Source organism: Labrus bergylta, chromosome 9, assembly GCF_963930695.1.
Source record: "Labrus bergylta chromosome 9, fLabBer1.1, whole genome shotgun sequence".
NCBI classification, from domain to species: Eukaryota; Metazoa; Chordata; class Actinopteri; order Labriformes; family Labridae; genus Labrus; species Labrus bergylta.
Window position 1 is genome coordinate 9,197,063 of NC_089203.1, and position 17,601 is coordinate 9,214,663.

The 17,601-nt window shown below is 40.8% G+C and overlaps 1 protein-coding gene across 6 annotated transcripts; it reads left to right on the forward strand.

The window, feature by feature from the left end:
• Positions 1 to 619: 619 nt before the first annotated feature.
• Positions 620 to 16,256, forward strand: LOC109984294 (centrosome and spindle pole-associated protein 1-like). Of its 6 annotated transcripts, none has more exons than XM_065958440.1 (29): positions 622 to 879; positions 972 to 1,063; positions 1,599 to 1,889; positions 2,085 to 2,157; positions 2,372 to 2,475; positions 3,719 to 3,784; positions 4,697 to 5,013; positions 5,139 to 5,239; positions 5,456 to 5,552; positions 5,823 to 5,880; positions 5,984 to 6,261; positions 6,692 to 6,810; positions 6,948 to 7,089; positions 7,368 to 7,491; positions 9,590 to 9,737; positions 9,814 to 9,990; positions 10,207 to 10,319; positions 11,094 to 11,243; positions 11,445 to 11,588; positions 12,059 to 12,172; positions 12,298 to 12,364; positions 12,477 to 12,603; positions 13,333 to 13,472; positions 13,561 to 13,689; positions 14,127 to 14,167; positions 14,271 to 14,316; positions 15,098 to 15,204; positions 15,350 to 15,497; positions 15,844 to 16,256. In XM_065958440.1, exons 3-29 carry the CDS (start codon positions 1,791 to 1,793, stop codon positions 15,984 to 15,986), a joined length of 3,372 nt encoding a protein of 1,123 aa, XP_065814512.1. In that variant the 5' UTR covers positions 622 to 879; positions 972 to 1,063; positions 1,599 to 1,790; the 3' UTR covers positions 15,987 to 16,256. The 6 variants fall into 6 exon arrangements, 5 of the variants coding, with proteins under 5 accessions (XP_065814512.1, XP_065814511.1, XP_065814510.1 ...); XM_065958439.1 differs by having other exon boundaries at positions 622 to 864; XM_065958438.1 differs by having other exon boundaries at positions 622 to 1,063.
• Positions 16,257 to 17,601: the final 1,345 nt, after the last annotated feature.

Consider the following 17,601-nt stretch of genomic DNA (forward strand, 5'->3'; position numbering starts at 1 on the left):
CAATTGCACTGTTTTAAGGAAGCCCATTTCCAGCATTATTCTTTACATATTAATACTTAAACTAAATATTGAAATGCGATGAGTAAAATGCAAGGACTGCATTTGTTTTTATCCCCCTTACAAAACACAGAGTACTCTGTGTGTAGAAGGGTGGAAGGTTTAGGCTGTATGTTTTCCCCTCGCCATTGGCCATGAATGCACATGTGTTTCCCAAAGGTTGGGTTGAGTCTCAAGGGGAGGGGGTGTAAACATTGCTTCCTTACCCCCCTAACCCAAAACAAGCAATGCTACTATACTCAGCTGAGCCAAGATGTGTGAAGCCTCAGGAGGGAGAGTAGCTTCAAAGTAGCTTGACGTGAAGCACCCTGGCCTCAAAATGCGATTATAAAATGGGCCATTAGTGACCACACAAATGGTCGTGTCTGTATTCTAGTAGTAGTAGCAATAGTAGTTTATTTTATTTATCAGTATTTACAATTTACTCTATAAAAAATACGTAGACGTTTTATTCAAATTACAGATAAAATATATGTATATGCAGTGTTGCCTACTACCGAGAGCATAACGGTGTTTGCAGGACTTCAAACACCAGATTTTATTTTGAAAGTCGACAGCGGAAGTAGTATTGGGATAAACTTGCTGGTGTTGGGCTAAAGGAAGATGACCAAGGACCGGAGCCGCCAACATTTTGAAGCTAAGAAACACTGCCATTTCCAGAAACGACAAACTCAGTAGAAGGTTTTATTGATCGAAACGACAATTATAATGGAGAGCTGACGGTGGCTGGTTGAGACGCTTGTTATTAGCTTCGTTTAGCTTTTATAGTTTGCCGTTCCCATAGTTAAAGCTAACAAGCTAGCAAGCGTAAGCTATATTACTGTAAACAATGTTAACATTTTGATATTCAATATAATATCAAACCATTTGTGTAATGGTAACGATAGCTGACTGTAACTTGTTGTATTGTTAAGCGGTAAACGCCATCTGGAATGTGACGCCACCGTGTTCGATGTGGTTGCCTGACAACGGCACAATTAAAGAGACCGCAACATCAGTAATTACGGTAAGCTGTTTATCTGTGTGTTTTAACTACACGCTGTCAATCTCTATAGATGCGATTTGATGTTGTTATTGAGTTTATTCACAAGGATCAGCTTTGCCCTCCATCATTTGTATTTACCTGCTTCACTGCCTGACATACAGACGTTTCTGTCCATCTATTGCACAAAATTAAAAAAACATTATTTTATCATGCTGTTAAGTTTTTATCTTCTGCATTGAGGAGCGCCTTTTAATTTCATGTGGCTGCTGGGATGTTTTAAAGTAGTGATAAATAAACGCGCTAGATCTATATTAATATTAGATACATTTACAAGTATTATTTCAATAGATAACTCTTGTTTTTACACATTGAAACATGCTTCCTCAGTCACCATTTATGTGAGGTAAATTTCAAAGGGTTTGTTGTAATGTTTTGGCCACAGGAGCTAATCACCAAACACATTTAAGCAGCCCTAAACCATCCTAGAACTGATATACAGCGCTTCACCTGGCCTGACAAAACACCATGCCTTCATATATCCTGTCTGTTTTTCCAGGATCATCTTGCCCTGTCCCAGTTGACAACAGGTGGAGCGAGTTGTTTCTCAACTGCAGAACAAGAGCCACGCAGCTGCCTTAGATTCCCCCCAAGCTGCCACTGCCAGTCATCACGCTTGCTGCCTCTCGTCTGCGCTGTAGGCATGGCATTTTCTGTTCCCAGCTGGACTGTGTGACTTTGCCTAAAAGAGATGGATGATGAATTTGGAAACTTCATCAGGGAGCGAAAGGCGAGAGTGGCTGAGGATAAAGCCAGTTTAGAACAAGATCCTCCTTACATGGAAATGAAGGTTTGTTGCATTGATGATTATTAAGTTATTAGTTCTCGACTTGTTATCTCAGATCCCGCTGTGGCCTCAGGGTTGAGCTCTTAGTGTTTATACAGATGATCATTTTGTCAAATTGTCATGCAAACCTGACCCATGTGTTTGCAAATAACGCACCCTTTTGCAGTGATCCTATCGTGTATTTATTTTGACTAACAGGCAAAACCCCAGAAAGTGTATGGCTCTACTGTTAAGGAGAACATACCTCCCTACTCAATAGCACAAGGGAAAGGTAAAATACATTTCAACATAAACATCCTTTAATACTTGTTATGCTATTTTATTTTTTTGGATAAAACAGCCAATAAATAGAATCTACAAGCAACCCATGTCATGTGAGCAATGTGCATCATGATAGTTTTTTCTCTGCTTAAAGTAGAAGTTGTTTTTGCGTGAAACTCTTCACCATGTGTGCATTTTAAAAATGGATGGATGTGTCTTGTCAGAGGAGAATTACAGTGTCGGGCTACCACTTGGTGTGGAGTACGAGAGGAAGAAACAGAGGCTGCAGCATGAGCTCCGTTTGGACTACAGACGCTACATGGCTCAGGTGACTTCCACAGACATACCTGGTTGCTTGTGTTTGGCTGTAGATGAACCTGATGGTCATTTTTCAAAGTTTTACATTTGGCCATTTTTCCTTTACTTTAGTTACGACTGCTGAAGAGCTGTTGTTTGTTGTTTTGCTATCTGTAACCGAGTCATAGGACCCTTCAAGGCATCATTTTGTAGACTACAAATTGTTGTATTGAGTTGACATCAAAGTTCAAGGTATAGGTTTTCATTATTAGTACCTAAAAAGGTCACTTTGTTTGTGCAGACAGGAGATTTAGCGTTCGAAACATACATATCATATGAATTCAAGGATATAAAGACCAGACAGAGCACATTAAAACAAACATTGTCGATTGCATCAGGTCATGGGAAAGTCCTTATGTACACACTTAGACTTAGACTTAGACTTTCTTTATTGTCATTCAAACTTGTACTTTACAGTGCAGACAAGAACGAAATTTCGTTGCATTTGGCCCGTTGTAGTGCAGGATAAAAACAGCAGCATGTATTTACATAGAAAAATAAAAATAAGGTGCAGATATAAATAGATATAAAAGGAAAAACTTTGAGTAAAAATACTATACAGATAAATATATTGCACGTTATATTGTATTTTACAGTCCAGTGAGGTAGTCCTGTGCGGGGTTTGAGGGGGAATGGAGGGATTATTTTCCTGTTCAAAAGTCTTATGGCCTGTGGGAAGAAGCTGTTACAGAACCTAGAAGTTCTGCTTAGGAGGCTGCGGAACCTCTTTCCAGAGTCCAGCAGCGAAAACAGTCCTTGGTGGGGGTGGGAGGTGTCAAAGGTTTAAAATATCCTCACATGGTTAAAGTGCATTGTCTTGTGCTAGCTTTGTTAAGTAGTGCTATGGCTGCAGGTTTAAAAGTCTTCCTGTAGCGTTTTGTTCTCCTCTTAGCAGCAACAAACTGAAACTCCCCGTTAAAGACTGAGAACAGTCAGGGAGAATAAAGCTTGCCTTACGCTGTAGCTGCAAAGAATAAACATCTGACATGTTCAGTGATTTTTAAATATCAACGGCGCTTTTTCTCCGGGCGGGCCGCCTGCTGCTGCAAACCTTCTCTACTCATTGAAAAAAATTGAAAAAAGATGCTAAGTGGACGGGGAGCCTTAGTATGATCTAGTCGAATATCTAAAAAAAGCCCTTTTTGATCTATCTGTGTTCTCCCAAAGAAGAAGTGTGCAGTGATGATGTCATGATAATAAAATGTATGTTGCAGAAGAAGAACTTGGACCTGGGGCAGTCTGGACCATTAATGCACTCCAACACCAGGAGGTCTGTCAAGGTAAATATCTTTGCATAATGACTGTTGAAACTGATGAATTTAGCTTACTGAGAAAGGGAAAGTTGATAACATGACGTGTATATGCATAAACAACACCCATCGAATACTGACACTAACAATATAAACAATAAGTTGAATTACATGTTTAAAACTAAACAAACGATGCATAATGAACCGTTGCTACAGACTATTCATGCACGGCCTGCTCCGACTTCCACCTCAGCAGCAAGTGTGGACAAGAGATTGATTGATTGATATTCAAGTTTCCTTCACATAGACTATACCTGGTGGGACCTCACAGGTATTTTTATGGACACTTCAGTATATTTGCTGCCTAATTTGAGCTTTTTTCTTCTTTCGTCTGTTTAAGATTGACATCCGCGATCGATAAACAGAATCCCCTCGCAAGCATGTCTCTACATCTTCCTCCCAGAGGACGGGAGAGACGCTTTACCTTCAATTGTATTATTGAGGTGCGATGTCTCGTCATTATACGGAACTCTTTTATTAGAGTTAATCGTCTTTTGGTGTCAGTGTCATTCACACAATGATGGCTTTAATAAGCTGTAATTAACAACAGTCCTACCCTTCACACATTCACAACGCGTTTGGGGAGGTTTTATAAAACATACGGCTGATAAGGTAAGCCAGCAGGACTAACACATACAGAGAAGACAGACAGACAGAGGGTGTCAAGCTGCTTTGTGCATTAGGAGAGCAGAGGTGTGTGTTTGTGTGAGTGTGTGTAGGAGGAGAGGGAGTCATAATAAATTGACAACTAACAAGGCACATGTGTATGGTGTAAACGATATCTCTGCTTTTGTAACGTGGTGAATGTAGAAGACATAGTAAAGAGTAGACTATTTTATTTATCTTTTTTTAACAAAAGTTGCCTCTTCACGTTTCTTTTAGAAAACCTTGCTTGGAGACCAGGCTGCTGTTCTTCCCAGTCAGGGAGCTCGCATACACAGGGATGCCGCCGCTCTTCTTACAGAGGACAGTTGGCGGTTGCAAAGGGCTTTGCGTCCTGCAGAGGTCCAGCACCTCTACACTGAGGAGGATGAAGAGCATTCTTCAATTCCCCCAAGGCGTCTTGAAAGGCTCAGAAAGCCAGTGGATAGGGATTCAGAGGAGGAGGAATACTTCAAGGAGGAGTTGGAGCTGATCGGAGGCAGACATACGGGGTTTGAGGACATTTATGAGAGGAGATCAAAAAAGACTGATGTCAGGTACCCTGGAGGAAATTTTCTTTTTTAATGTGTTTGTGTTCAAAGCTTTTTATAGGAGGGTGACTTATTTTTTCGTCCCCGTTCCCTGTTGTCTATAAATTTTGTCTTTCTTTGGCTATTCCCAGGGAGGAGGGGGAGTTTCCAGCAGGTGTTGCAAGAGAAGGCTGGAGATCGAGAGCACTGAACAAGAAAGAGGACGCTGAGTTTGCCACTGGCCTTATAATAGGTACAACTGTATGAACTGAGTAATTGTGTTTAAATCAAAGCTTCAGTGTTTGATGAAAATTAATTAAGTAAGCAGAATAAGTTCGACCATGTGTTAAATAAATCTATTCATTTTCTGGTATGATGGAACGCTAAACCCCTTGACTCATTCCAAGGACTCAAACTCAACTACTACACATAGCCAATGACCTGTTTTTGGTTATTTCCCTTCTTTTAGGATTAGCTGACACAAAAGATGCCTTACAGAGAAAGAAGGAGTGCTACAGACAGCAACTGCAGGAGCAGATAGCTGAACAACACAGGAACAAGAAGAGGTACTCTGTCAGTGATCTCTTTATGCAGTCAGATGGCATGTATTATAAAAGACGAGTACTGCAAGCATTTAGCTCACCCTTTTAAAGATATTGACAGCTACCATCCTTGCATCACCTATCTTTTCAAGTGCTTTATTTTTCCTCAAAGTGTCATTGAGCAAAACCTTGAACCTCTACTTGCTCACTTGTTAAGCATCTCTCTGGATTTATGCTATTTAATGCACAATGTGTTAAACTCTGAAAACAACCATATATGTGTCCTTGTTGCAGGGAGAAAGATCTGGAGCTGAAAGTTGCTGCAACTGGTGCAAATGATCCTGAGAAACAGGTCAGCATGTGAAAAACATTTTCGTTGAAAAGGTTGTATTACATGCCACAAAATGTCCGTACTGTTTGTTAACCTTTAAACATTTCCTCTGCTCACAAACCAGCCGGACCGAATCAGACAGTTTGGGGTGAGCAGGAGGAAGGATCATCAGGTTTTGGAGCCATTAGCAACAGGAGAGAACAAAACATCATCCGGAGGTCTGTCTTATCGTGAAAGGACATATGCAAGAGACAGAGAGACGTCTCCCCCTGAGCAGCCCCATGTGGCCTTTCAGTCCCCTCTGCTGGATTACAGCTCTGCTCTGGGCCTGGGGGCTGGAGGTCTGTCCCCCAACAGTCAACCTGCAGCCCCCTCCTTTCCCAGAGCCATGGACACTCCCAGGTATACCGTTAACTTCAGTTTATTCTTATTTTTTACATTAAGTCATTTCTCCGTGGGAGCAGTGACGGTTTCATTAAATGAGACATCCATCCATCCAGCCATCCATGGAAATTAGACATACAAAGTTTAATTGCATGTATGTATCACTTACTTGTGTACATGCAACTTAAACTCTTTACAGGAGTGGAAAAATCAGCCACCTACAATGGAATAACTTTAGATTTAAACTTTAAACTCTTTAAAGATAGTATATTTGCCTTTTTAGTAAAGAACCTTAAAACTCTTTATTTTTGCATCCTATTTTTCCAACAGACATCTCAATCTTCAAACTTAAACAGAAAAATAATGGCATCGGAAAGTTTGAGCTGTGTAAGTGAGACGCTGTTATTTAACATGGTTGATTATTTAATATTCTTCTTTGTATGTCCAGACTCCCCTTGTTCGCTCCTCATCCTCCTTCGACCGTCAGTGAAGCCTACAGGAGCCCGTACGGAGAGCCTTATCACTACTGTGGCACCAGAAATCAGCTTGACCCAAACATGGCCTACTGTAAGCAACGGTCTCCTCAACTACATGACAGTAAAACAACTTTCACATCAAAGGATTTAACGTACATATCGGAAGTAGACTATACACAACCCTACATTCAGGATTATTGTAATGCTGAGATGCTTTTTTCTGTTTAGATGGTCATCTGCCTGTTACTGCTGCTGGCCTCCCCATATCCTACTGGAACGTACCACCAGGGGGAGCTGTGCCCAGCCGGTTTGGTAGCCACAGCCCTCACAGCCAGCACAGCGGAAGTAGCTTTCCAGAGCCTCCAATACAGTAAATATCTTCTCTACACCTTTGGCCACTGTCAACTCTTTCCAATGAAACAACCTTCTCTGTGAACTTAGAAGTAAAAAATGTAAACTGAAGTAACGTAGTGTTAAATACCTCATCATTTCTAACCTAACAGAATTCACACAACATCAGCATCTGGTTGTGCAGTGCATTTAAAGTATGTTTATAATGTCCTATTAAATTAAAGAATTGATTTGTGTCTTTGATGAAATGCTTAATATTCAGATCTTAATGATGAGACTCTTCAACTCTTCTGACAGGTCTAGCATCGGGGCTGCTGCTGCTGCTGCTGCTGCGGACTCTCATGTCAGGGTTCTCCATTCAGATAAACCCAGATCAATTAGGGACAGAGCTGTGAGCTACAGGGACGCTTTAAAACAACAGGTAGGTGAAACTCTTTTTCTTCTAAATGTAAAAGGACTGTCTTCTACAGTTCAACCTTTTTTCTTCAAACATAATCCATAAAATGAAAATCTACTTCTGAAACGAAAACGATTTAGTTCAAAAAGCTCTATTATGATGATGTATCCAACAAGGATTGAGCAATAACTATTTATTCCCCTAGAAATGTACAAGCAGGCAAGAGGCAGGCAGGCAAAATGTACAGGGAAGGGAATTACATCAGCATTGATAGTTGCTTAAAGCATATACAACTGTTTTTAAAAAACAAAATACTTCATAATTTACATTTTAACAACCTCATAGGGTACTACTGATCAGGGGCGTGTCCAGACTTTTTTTTGACTGGGGTGGCTCATCTGTGGCACTGACTTATGCAGAAGTGTGTGCAAATTGCATGCAAACTCCTGCTCACTGTCTCACTCCCAAAAATACATTGATTGGCAAAGTTTTGGTCTTTTACAAAAAAAAGCCAGCATAGACATTTTTTTATACAAGTCCTACCTCTGACAGCCAAATACAGTTCGGGATTTTTAGAGTGGCACCTTGGGTGGCCAATCAAATTTCAAGGGTGGCCAATGCCCCCAAATTTTGACACGTCCCTGCACTGATTACTATTGAGACAATTAGGAGTGAAGTCTGTGTTAATAGTTAATTCAAACATTAGCAGCATAATTATTGACAGTGTAAGAAGGCAAAAGGTTTGTTCATTCTGTTAATAACTTTAACTTTGTTCATTGTTCAAGGACTAAACTCACAGAAAACAGCTGTGCATGAACAGTGTCACTTGGTTCACATCATATTTGTAGAAACATTTGTGGGCCATGTGGAAAAAATAAAATAAAGTGGTGCCAGGCAACTTTTCACTGCATAGCCTGTGATATCTTGGCAGGACGCTTCCGGGAGAGTGAGCGGCGAGCTTTACAACAAGGTAAAATTATTCTAGTTAAGAGAAAAAAGATAGTGTAAGAAAAAAAAAAAACCTTCTATCCTCATGAAGTTTAGTGTCAAAGTTCCTGTTTCACCTCAGTCCTGTGCAAGTCCTTCACCTCAATCCTCTAGTTGCTTTGTGAAACCAAAGGCTACAGAAATCTGCTTTACTGCTCCCTTTTAGTGAACAAAATACCTGATCCATCCCAAAGTCATGTGTTGTGGTGCCTGAAACTCTGTTTTACTCTTATAGGATACATACTTACATTTGTTTTAGAACTGATGTCTAGTGGTATAGTCACGACTGAGTGCTCCAAGACCAAGACATGTAGAGATCGAGTTTGAGAACAAGTCAAAACCAAGACCATAAATACCATTAAAAAATCAATCATCATTATTTGTGCAGGGGGGCGTGTCACTCACTTAGAACATAACACCAGGAAGGTTGCAGCCGTAACCGGGGGATAAAATCTAACTACATATGAACTGAAGTCATTTGTTCATTTAGAGAGGGACGCTTTTCTTCTTCTCACAGTGATGAAGTGGAAAAACAGCCTGTCAGTGTTGGTCTTGACCGGTCTTGATTTAAAATCTGGGTTACTTCAGTTCTGAGACCGAGACAAGACGGTGTGAAAGCGCTTTCGATTCCAAGACAAGACCGAAAAACCTTCGAAAATTGGTCTCAAGACCGGTTTTCAGACCAAGACCGATTTGGAGTACTACAACACTACTGATGCCTCATGAGTTGCATCTGCAATGTGTGATATACAGTATAAACATATAGGTATATATATACTGTATATACATATTAAATTGGAATGTAACCTCAAAATTCAAAAACTGCTTATTGTTTTGTGTCATGATTATCCTGCATTATCGAAATGCATTTTTGTGTTATCATTTTTGCTGAGTTTTTTATTATGAGTATGGTTTAATATTATTAGTATCTCAATAATATCTAGTTAAGAGAGTGAAAGTTCATTCGAAAGCGATGCAATATGTAGTGATCCCAAGGGCTTACCAAAGGTCGTACTCCTCCAGTAAGAGGTATTTATAAATATACAAAAGCAAGTTCGGGAGATTTTCTTTGTTTAAAATAAATCGTTATTGTGATTTAAGGGTTCTAATATTGGCTCATATAACTTCACCTCAGATCCAGGAGCAACAGGAGCGGAGGTGTCAGGAGAGGGTGGAGACAGAACGTTACGAAGCCCAACTGGAGGTGGACATGAAGAACCACCAGCCCTGGGGTCGGGGAGGAGGAGGAGCCCCACTCCGAGACAGCACTGGAAATCTCATTGGTAGGCCCCAGAATCTCTGGTCCTTTCTTTACGCAGCTCATAGTGGATGTTTTAAAGACCTGTTTATTTTTCCCAGCTGACTTAAACCAGATGCACAAATTCAACGAAGAGGCTTACATCAACCCGGAGCAGTGGCAGAGGAGAGCGACGGCCATAGCAGCAGCATCCCGCCGGCCAGAGCTCCCCAACCCTAATGAGAGGGTCTCTGGTACTGTATCTGGGTGCAGCACCCATGACACTAGTAACAGGATCGGTAACTATTTTTCTGCTAAATATATTGTTATATACAGCTTTCACTAAAACAATATTAAACACACAGGCATCATTGTTTTTAATTTACGGCTGTAACTTTGATTATGGATTTTTCCTCATGATGATTTAAGAAACAGAGGGAAGAAGGACGAAGTATTAAGAAAAAGCCATTTGGTCCAATTCATCCAAGGATTTATTTTTGTTCCTCCTGTTCTAGGTTTCGCCAGTGTTCAAACCCCCCAGTTTGCAAGAGGCAACATTTTTCCCAACCAGCCGAGCCAACAACAGGTCCAGGAGCAGGACAAGTACAAAGCCTACCTCAAACAGCAGGTACATCTGTTGCCAGCTGTGTTTTTGTTGATCATAAATTCAGGGCGTTTTCACAATAGGTATGATTGTTTGGTACCCTGCCCGAGCATGATTGCTGGTCTGCGTTCACATTAGTAACATCGCTTCGTACCCGCGTACACTTTCATATGTACACAGTCCGATACAGCAGGTGGCAGTATGCACATTGGTTTGAAAATCCGCCAAAAGCAGAAAGAAGAAGAAGCAACCATGGCGATCAATCACTGGCTGAGTCCATCCTGCTAACTGGATGTTTTGTTATTTCTGAGATGCCAACAACGACCCTCTTCCTACTTCCACATGTACCGTTTAGCTCAGAGGATGGAATGGGCCCGTGCTGTGTGGAAATGACTGTTTCTGAAACGACATGAGCCATTTAGAATTACGTCCACTTCCTTGTTTGAGCTAGGTTGCGTTCACATCTCCCGTGGACCATACTCAAGTACTAATGAATCGTGCCCGAGACCACCTCTTCAAGAGGACTCGAAACAGTCCTAAGTACATTATGAGTACAGTACATTTGTTTTCACACTGATCAAATGAAGCAGACTTTAGGGTCAAGCGTACTCAGATCTGTTCCCAGGTCCCTGATGTGAAACCACCCTTAAACTGCCAGCCATCTCTCTCTAAAGAAATGTAGCTAGTTGTTGTAGAATACCACCAGTAAGAAATAAAGGGTTTTTATTTGTACCTCCCTAGATATGTGTGCCAGCTCTACAGCCTGAAGTTAAACGTGTTTTTTGGGATTGTGTTTAGATTGAAGAGAAAATGCGTAAAAAGGCGGAGGAGAGTGAACGGACAAGATTAGAGGAAGAGAAAGAGGAGAGGAGGCTGGCAGAGCAGAGGGCTCGCATCCAAAGGGAGTTTGACGAAGAACAAGAGAGGAAGAAACGGAAGGAAATGGAGGTGAGCATCCACCACACTAAGATATGGGCATGGGTTACTCTTGGGTTTCATAACTGCACTTGATCTTTCAATGATTTGAAACCTTTGGACGGCAGGGAAATGATATTGCAAGATGTTAAGACTGACTCTTCAAATGTTTACACCCTTCTACCCTTCTCGTGCCTCTCTCCATCTACTGCTGTCTTGCTTTTTGTCTCTCAGCAAAAGGCGAAGAATGAAGAGCTGATTCAGCTGGCTGAACTGAAGAAAAGGGAAGCGGAGAGGAAGAAGAGCGAAGAAGAAGAGAAGGAGAACGCAGAAATGAGGAGGCAGTACGAGAGGGAGAGACAGGCTCGAGTGGAGGAGGTTAGTAGGAAGAAACATTTCTTCTGCTCTGACATTCTTTATCCATCACTCAGATGTGGTGTTCATGTTGTACCTGCTATACTTAAATTACAATTCTCCTAACTGAAGGCAAACATTCTGACTATTTTGTTTAAATGTTTTAAGGCAGGTTACTGTATTTTAATTAGTTCATTATTTTAAGATTTATTTTTGGGCTCTTGCCTTTTTTTCAGAGGACAGTGGATATAGAATAGGAAATCCAGAGTTGTAAAAACTTGAATCATAATGTCTCTATATCATCTTACAACTACATCATGGTTTACAAATAAAATCAAACAGTTCTTAAATGTTTGTTGGGGGTCTGATGTGAAGTGCTGATCTCTTGGGATTTATACCAAAGCACACAAAATGTGCGACAACAATGAATTACGAGTTGGTTAAATCACAGCTTTTCAAACCTCCATGTGGTAATTGGGTGGATGTGTTCTCAGGTTTGCAGGGAGCCCTCGCCTCCAATCCCTACTCTGCAGAGAAAACATGGGCAACACCAGTACACCCCGAGGCCCCCCACTGCGGACAGCCTGCATTCTACTGCCCCCCTGTCTGTGAGTCTCTTCTCTAAAAGAGAGAGTATTCTTTCTCTTTCATGGTTAATGATGTAATCTCTCAGCCTCTGGGGCCTTTTTTTTATTTCACACGTTTGACCTTTTTTTCTCTCTGTCTCTTTTAGGAGCGCTCTCTGTCTGGTCTCCAGTCCCCTCCTGTCCCTGCTTGTAGGAATCAGCTCCGAGCTGCAGGTATTGTGTTAACTATGCAGCTTTGTTTTAATGTTCCAACAGGCATTAGAACTATTTCCATAACTCCTGACCAACTTGTTACTAAGTATCATGAGTGGATTTGTGTTTTCAGGAGATCAGCGCCATGTGTTCAGTGAACTGTCGGCGCTTCGTCGACAGCTCCGCAGTGAACAGAAGCGACTGGAGGATTGTCTTCAACAGGGCGACTGGGAGGAATTGGACTCTCCTCCACGTGACAGGTCAGACCTGACAGATGCATCATTGTAGCCCAATGATGTTACTTCTAATTTATAAAATATAATGCAGTATTTGGTGGACACATTTACACACATGGATTCATTATCTTCAGTATTATTACATCAAAGTACAAAAAATACTAATAGCATCCTAATAAACATTATCTAATTTTTGATTCTCAACTTGTACTTGTACTCTGAGGGTACTCCTCTAATTGTTTGAAGTTACATTTAAAGATTGTGAAGTGACTACACTAATTTAAAAACATTATACTTGAATAAGATTTTCCTGAATATCAGTCATATCATACACAAATAGAATATCAGTTTACTCGTGTTAGCTTTGTGCAGTGTTTGAATTGTTTAAACACTAACTGCTTTACATTTACAAACACTAAGTCAGTTTACAGATGATGTTGTCAGCGCTGCAGCTAGCTGACCCAGTGCATTATACAGTGAGTTATCCAGATCATTAAAGGTCACATATTATGCAAAATACACTTCAGGTCATTAGGAAACAGTTCAAATAATAAGTAATGGTTGAATGAAAGATAACCAATAACTCTATCACCCCTTTCTCCACACTGACAGGAGCTGTCTTCTCCTACATCTCTGAGAGAAAATGGCAAACATGAATAAGCACAGACAGTGTAGAGATATAAATAATGAGTGTCTGGATTCTTCTGTGCTGAGTTTTGTTTGAAAGCGTGAGTATGGTCAATATTTTTCCAGACTTCGGGAGCGTCCCCCTGTTGACGTCTTTGATATGGCCAGGCTGAGGCTCCAGGCGCCCGTCCGAAGGCCGACTTCCAGAAATGCGGAGCCCAGAAACCTGATGAGAATCCATGACTCCCTTCAGCTCAAATACACAGGTAAAACACAAGTCCTACAATCTCTGGTGGACTCCATTGCACATCAAATATCAGATGTGACCGGTTTGTTTGTGTTCCTGTGAGTCAGACGATGAATCCAGGCTGGGGTTTAGTGACGTTCCTAAGCTGGAGGCAGTGGGTACAGCCAATAGGAGGAGGCGGGACTACAGGGATCCTTATCAGCAGTTCAGCAGCCAGAGGTCTACGGTCCAAGGCGGTAAGAGCTCACGGCACTGTTTGAAGTCCTGTTTATTCTGTTTAAAGTTTGTAATATGGACCTTTTAGGAGGAATGTCTTCTACATGTCCCCCTTACACCTGATATTAACTTGTGATCTGTTTCTAGATTAGGAAACCTGATCTAGAGTAGTGCAACTAAATAATCTAAATGTGAACAAACATCAGCCTATCAAAGATCTGAAATAAAAAACGACAGCCAGTAAGAAGTTTAGTTTTAGCCTGGGCGTCTGTGACTGCTGTCTTGCTGTGTCAAGTCGCATCACAATCACTATGCAGACACGCACACATGCACACATCTTAACTATTTGTACACTAAGGGGAAGCGAGAGGTTTTGAATATCCATGTTTCACATGAAACCTCATTATATGTGGAGTCCATTGCTTTAGATTTTTCTTCCTCCTTTTTTTTTTTTTAGATTATTATGATCTGTCCCCACCACTGCAACATGACTATGTGGTAAGTTAAAAAGAACTATTTGTTTTCCTCTGTTCTTGAGCCATGAAGCTTCTCTAACTGTATTTATTGTAACAACACACTAATTAACACATCTCTGTCGCAGAGGAGTGCAAGAGGTTCTTTGCTGGAGTCAGAGAGTGCTTTCATTGGTAAGCCACCAACACCATAACCACCATGATGCAGGGATTTTAATGAAGGCATAAGTACTGTAAAATCTGGTGTATAAGACGCAATTTTCATTAAATCTAAAAAGTTGGCCACGTCCTGTTTACAGTGTGACCAATATAAGTACAGCCGCCACCATCACTCTCTGAAAGACACCTGATGAAATTGAAAATGTGCCCCCTACTCATGGTGTAGTGCATGCTGTGCCTGGCTACATGTTGACGCAGACCAGGATTGCTGCGTAACTTTTTAACATCTCATCTCCCTCACAAGGTCATAATCCTTCATCTGAGGAAAACACTGGTACATTGTTGATTAAATTAACTTGTTTTTATTGAAAGACTCCTATATTAAAGTTAACGGGTGACCAGTGAAAGTGGGCAACACGACTCAGGGGCTGTCGATCCTTCACAACTTTCACCGTAGACTGAGTGCTCAACTACCGTACTGTAACAAGTAGGGTTGAACACTCTTCAAAGTGAAAACAGACTTTGCTGAACCCAACACAAATTGTCTTGCAGGTAGGCAGTTTAAACCTTTTTCTCTCTAGGAAGCCCCCCAAAACACACTGCAACTTATAGTCCACATTTTACGGTACTTGCAACATCATCAGGTGCAGACATTTGACAATAATTTGTGGGCACAACACATTAAAACCAAAACATCTTGGAGCTTCTAAAACACAGTGTTCTGTTTCTTCTTTAACTTTGTGTAGTTGAGAGTTAGATGTTCTTGTTCTTCTGTGTTTGTGTGTGGTGTGTTCAGACCCCCTAGGAGATGCTTTTCCAGTACCACGCACACCAGAGCTAGAAAAATCTCCTCTGTCAGCCAGGGAGAGGAGGAGGGTGGCAAGAGAGTCACAGCACCCTCAGGTACACACCTGACAGCACACATACCTTTCATGTTTCCGACATGACTGGCCTGTTAGCTCCAACACTTCAATTAAATCAGGCGGTTTCAACTTTTTTATAGATATACAGTATGTCTTATTTTTTGTTGTTTTTTTGGCTGGTTCAGGATAGAGCTGCGTCCAGTCAGCCCTTTGGACAACATGATGACTACAGAGGCAGGAGATGGAAACAGGAAGCCGAGACCAGCGCTGAGGGGAGGAGTCGGAACAGGACAGGTGGCCTGAGAGCTCTCAGTCGTCGTGGCAACACAGCTGGTAAAAATGTTGTTGGTTGTTGTTTCACTTTTGTTTGGTGAATTTAATTATAAGCAAAGTATTAATTAGGAATAAAGTCGTGTTTTTCATGGATGTCTGATCTAATGTGCTCCATTAGGGCTTTAACGGCTTCCCAAAACCCAGGGGTCATTAAATTCAGCCTGCATTATAATAACCATGGAAACAGTTGGTTTCAGTCGGCTCATGGATTGCCATTTTTTCTGCCACAAATATGAAACATTTCAAAAACAGTGAGTTCTCTAACTGTCCATGCAGTGTTCAAGTTTCCCACTGTTTAGTTTTTAACTCTTTGTTTTCTCTCTCTGTTACTGCTCCTGTGATCCAGAACAATTCGATCTGTCTGATGACAACTCCTCCCCTCCCAGATTTTCCCGTCAAAAACTCAACCATCAAAGCTCAGTAGAGACTCTTGCCACGGATCCCTGGATGAGGCCAGGAACATCGGACACAGAGCGGTTGATGACATAGCGCCATGGGAGGGGTCTTCTTCTTCAGACAGCTCGTCTTAACACAGAGGACAGCCCTGTCTTTCAACCATGAGATAATCTTACTTTTTTTTTTTCATCTTTGACTTCTGTGAATGTAAATCTGGATTCTGAGATTTCAAAATATCAGGATATTGCCAGACCCTCAGTCTGACATGCCACAGAGAAAACTGACACAGAAGTGTTTCTGGGCATTTTCTGTTCATGAATTATTAAATTATGTCACAAATAAATTATATTTTAATTATATAAACTGTGTTTATGGATTCATTTCAAGGTTTGACAAGGCATTAAGCCTCAAATGTATTTGATTTATTTTCAAGCTTTTTGTCTGGATTCAGACAGGATGGATGTAGCGGGATGTCGGGAGAGAGAGTGTGGGAGGGGAATGGCATGAGGGGAAGGAGCCACATGTTGGACTTGATTCTGGGCTGCCTGCTTGGAGGACTATAGCCTCCATTCATGGGGCGCGACCTAACCACTAGACCACCAGTGCCCCTTATTTGACTTATTGCTGTACTTTTAACCATTATAGTCAAGTTGACAAAAAGGTATATGTTGATTCATAATAATGGCTCAAGATTTCTTGCACTTTCTGTGTGCTAAGACTCACCTGAAAAGATCAAAACCACTTTCATGTCTGTCCATTATTACATTAATTAATAATTACATACCATTTGTCCCCGTGGGTTCAGATTAGCTAAAAGACTGTTGCTTCTAAATTACAGGCCATGAGCTCATTTCTTCAAGCATTTTAATAGTTTCAAAGAGTGTATGTACTTCAGTGCAACAGTGAAGTGATTGAAGGGTGAGAACTGTGACTGTGAAAAAAGAAAAAGCCATGAAAGAAATAGAGAAATCTTACCTTAAATGTTGAGCTATTCCTCCTGTGGGTGCGCACATCAACACACCCACCTGCACTCTTGGGTCTTTTTCTTCCATTCAACTTACTGCACCACCCGCCCGCCTGTTCACCGTGTGGTCCAGAGCCTTCAGCCGCTCCAAACCTGACATCCGTAACATCGACTCTCTCCATTTCTTAAATCTCATCTCAAAACACAACTTTTCAAACTGGCGTATTCAGTCTGATCATTTTCCATCCTGTCTCAAAAATCCTCTTCACAATGATTTTATAATCTTTAAATTAATCTTTTTAATTTTATCGATGTATTTTTACTTTTTTTAATTTTTTTTAATCTCTGCTTCGTAATGGGACCTTGAGTTCTTGAAAGGCGTCGTTAAATGAAATGTATTATTACTAATATATTTATTCCTTTACAAATTGGGAATAGTTTAGATAATGAGTTATCCAACAAGGCAGAAAACTAAGTCCCTTGTATGTCATTTATCTTTGAATCACATTGCTCATTTTCTTATCTTTTACTTATGACTCAAATTATTAAAATAGATCCAACTCTAACGGCTGTTCTAAATTGTATAAAATGAAATACAGAAATAAAATGTCACAGACTCATTAAAGATGAAGAAACAGGAAATGTGAAACCATTTAAGGTTGATTTTCTTTTTTGTCTCTTTAGAGAGCCCATGAGAGCCCGTCTGCTTCCTCCACTAAACCTGAACAAACTAAAAAAAACAAG

What these genes read in the sequence shown, in the direction of transcription:
- LOC109984294 (XM_065958438.1), top strand. Translation starts at nt 1,791, where the DNA reads ATGGATGATGAATTTGGAAACTTCATCAGGGAGCGAAAGGCGAGAGTG. An exon ending in TCAAAAAAGACTGATGTCAG is followed by an intron (nt 5,014 to 5,138) that starts GTACCCTGGAGG and finishes GGCTATTCCCAG; the next exon opens with GGAGGAGGGGGAGTTTCCAG. An exon ending in GGGACGCTTTAAAACAACAG is followed by an intron (nt 7,492 to 9,589) that starts GTAGGTGAAACT and finishes ACTTCACCTCAG; the next exon opens with ATCCAGGAGCAACAGGAGCG.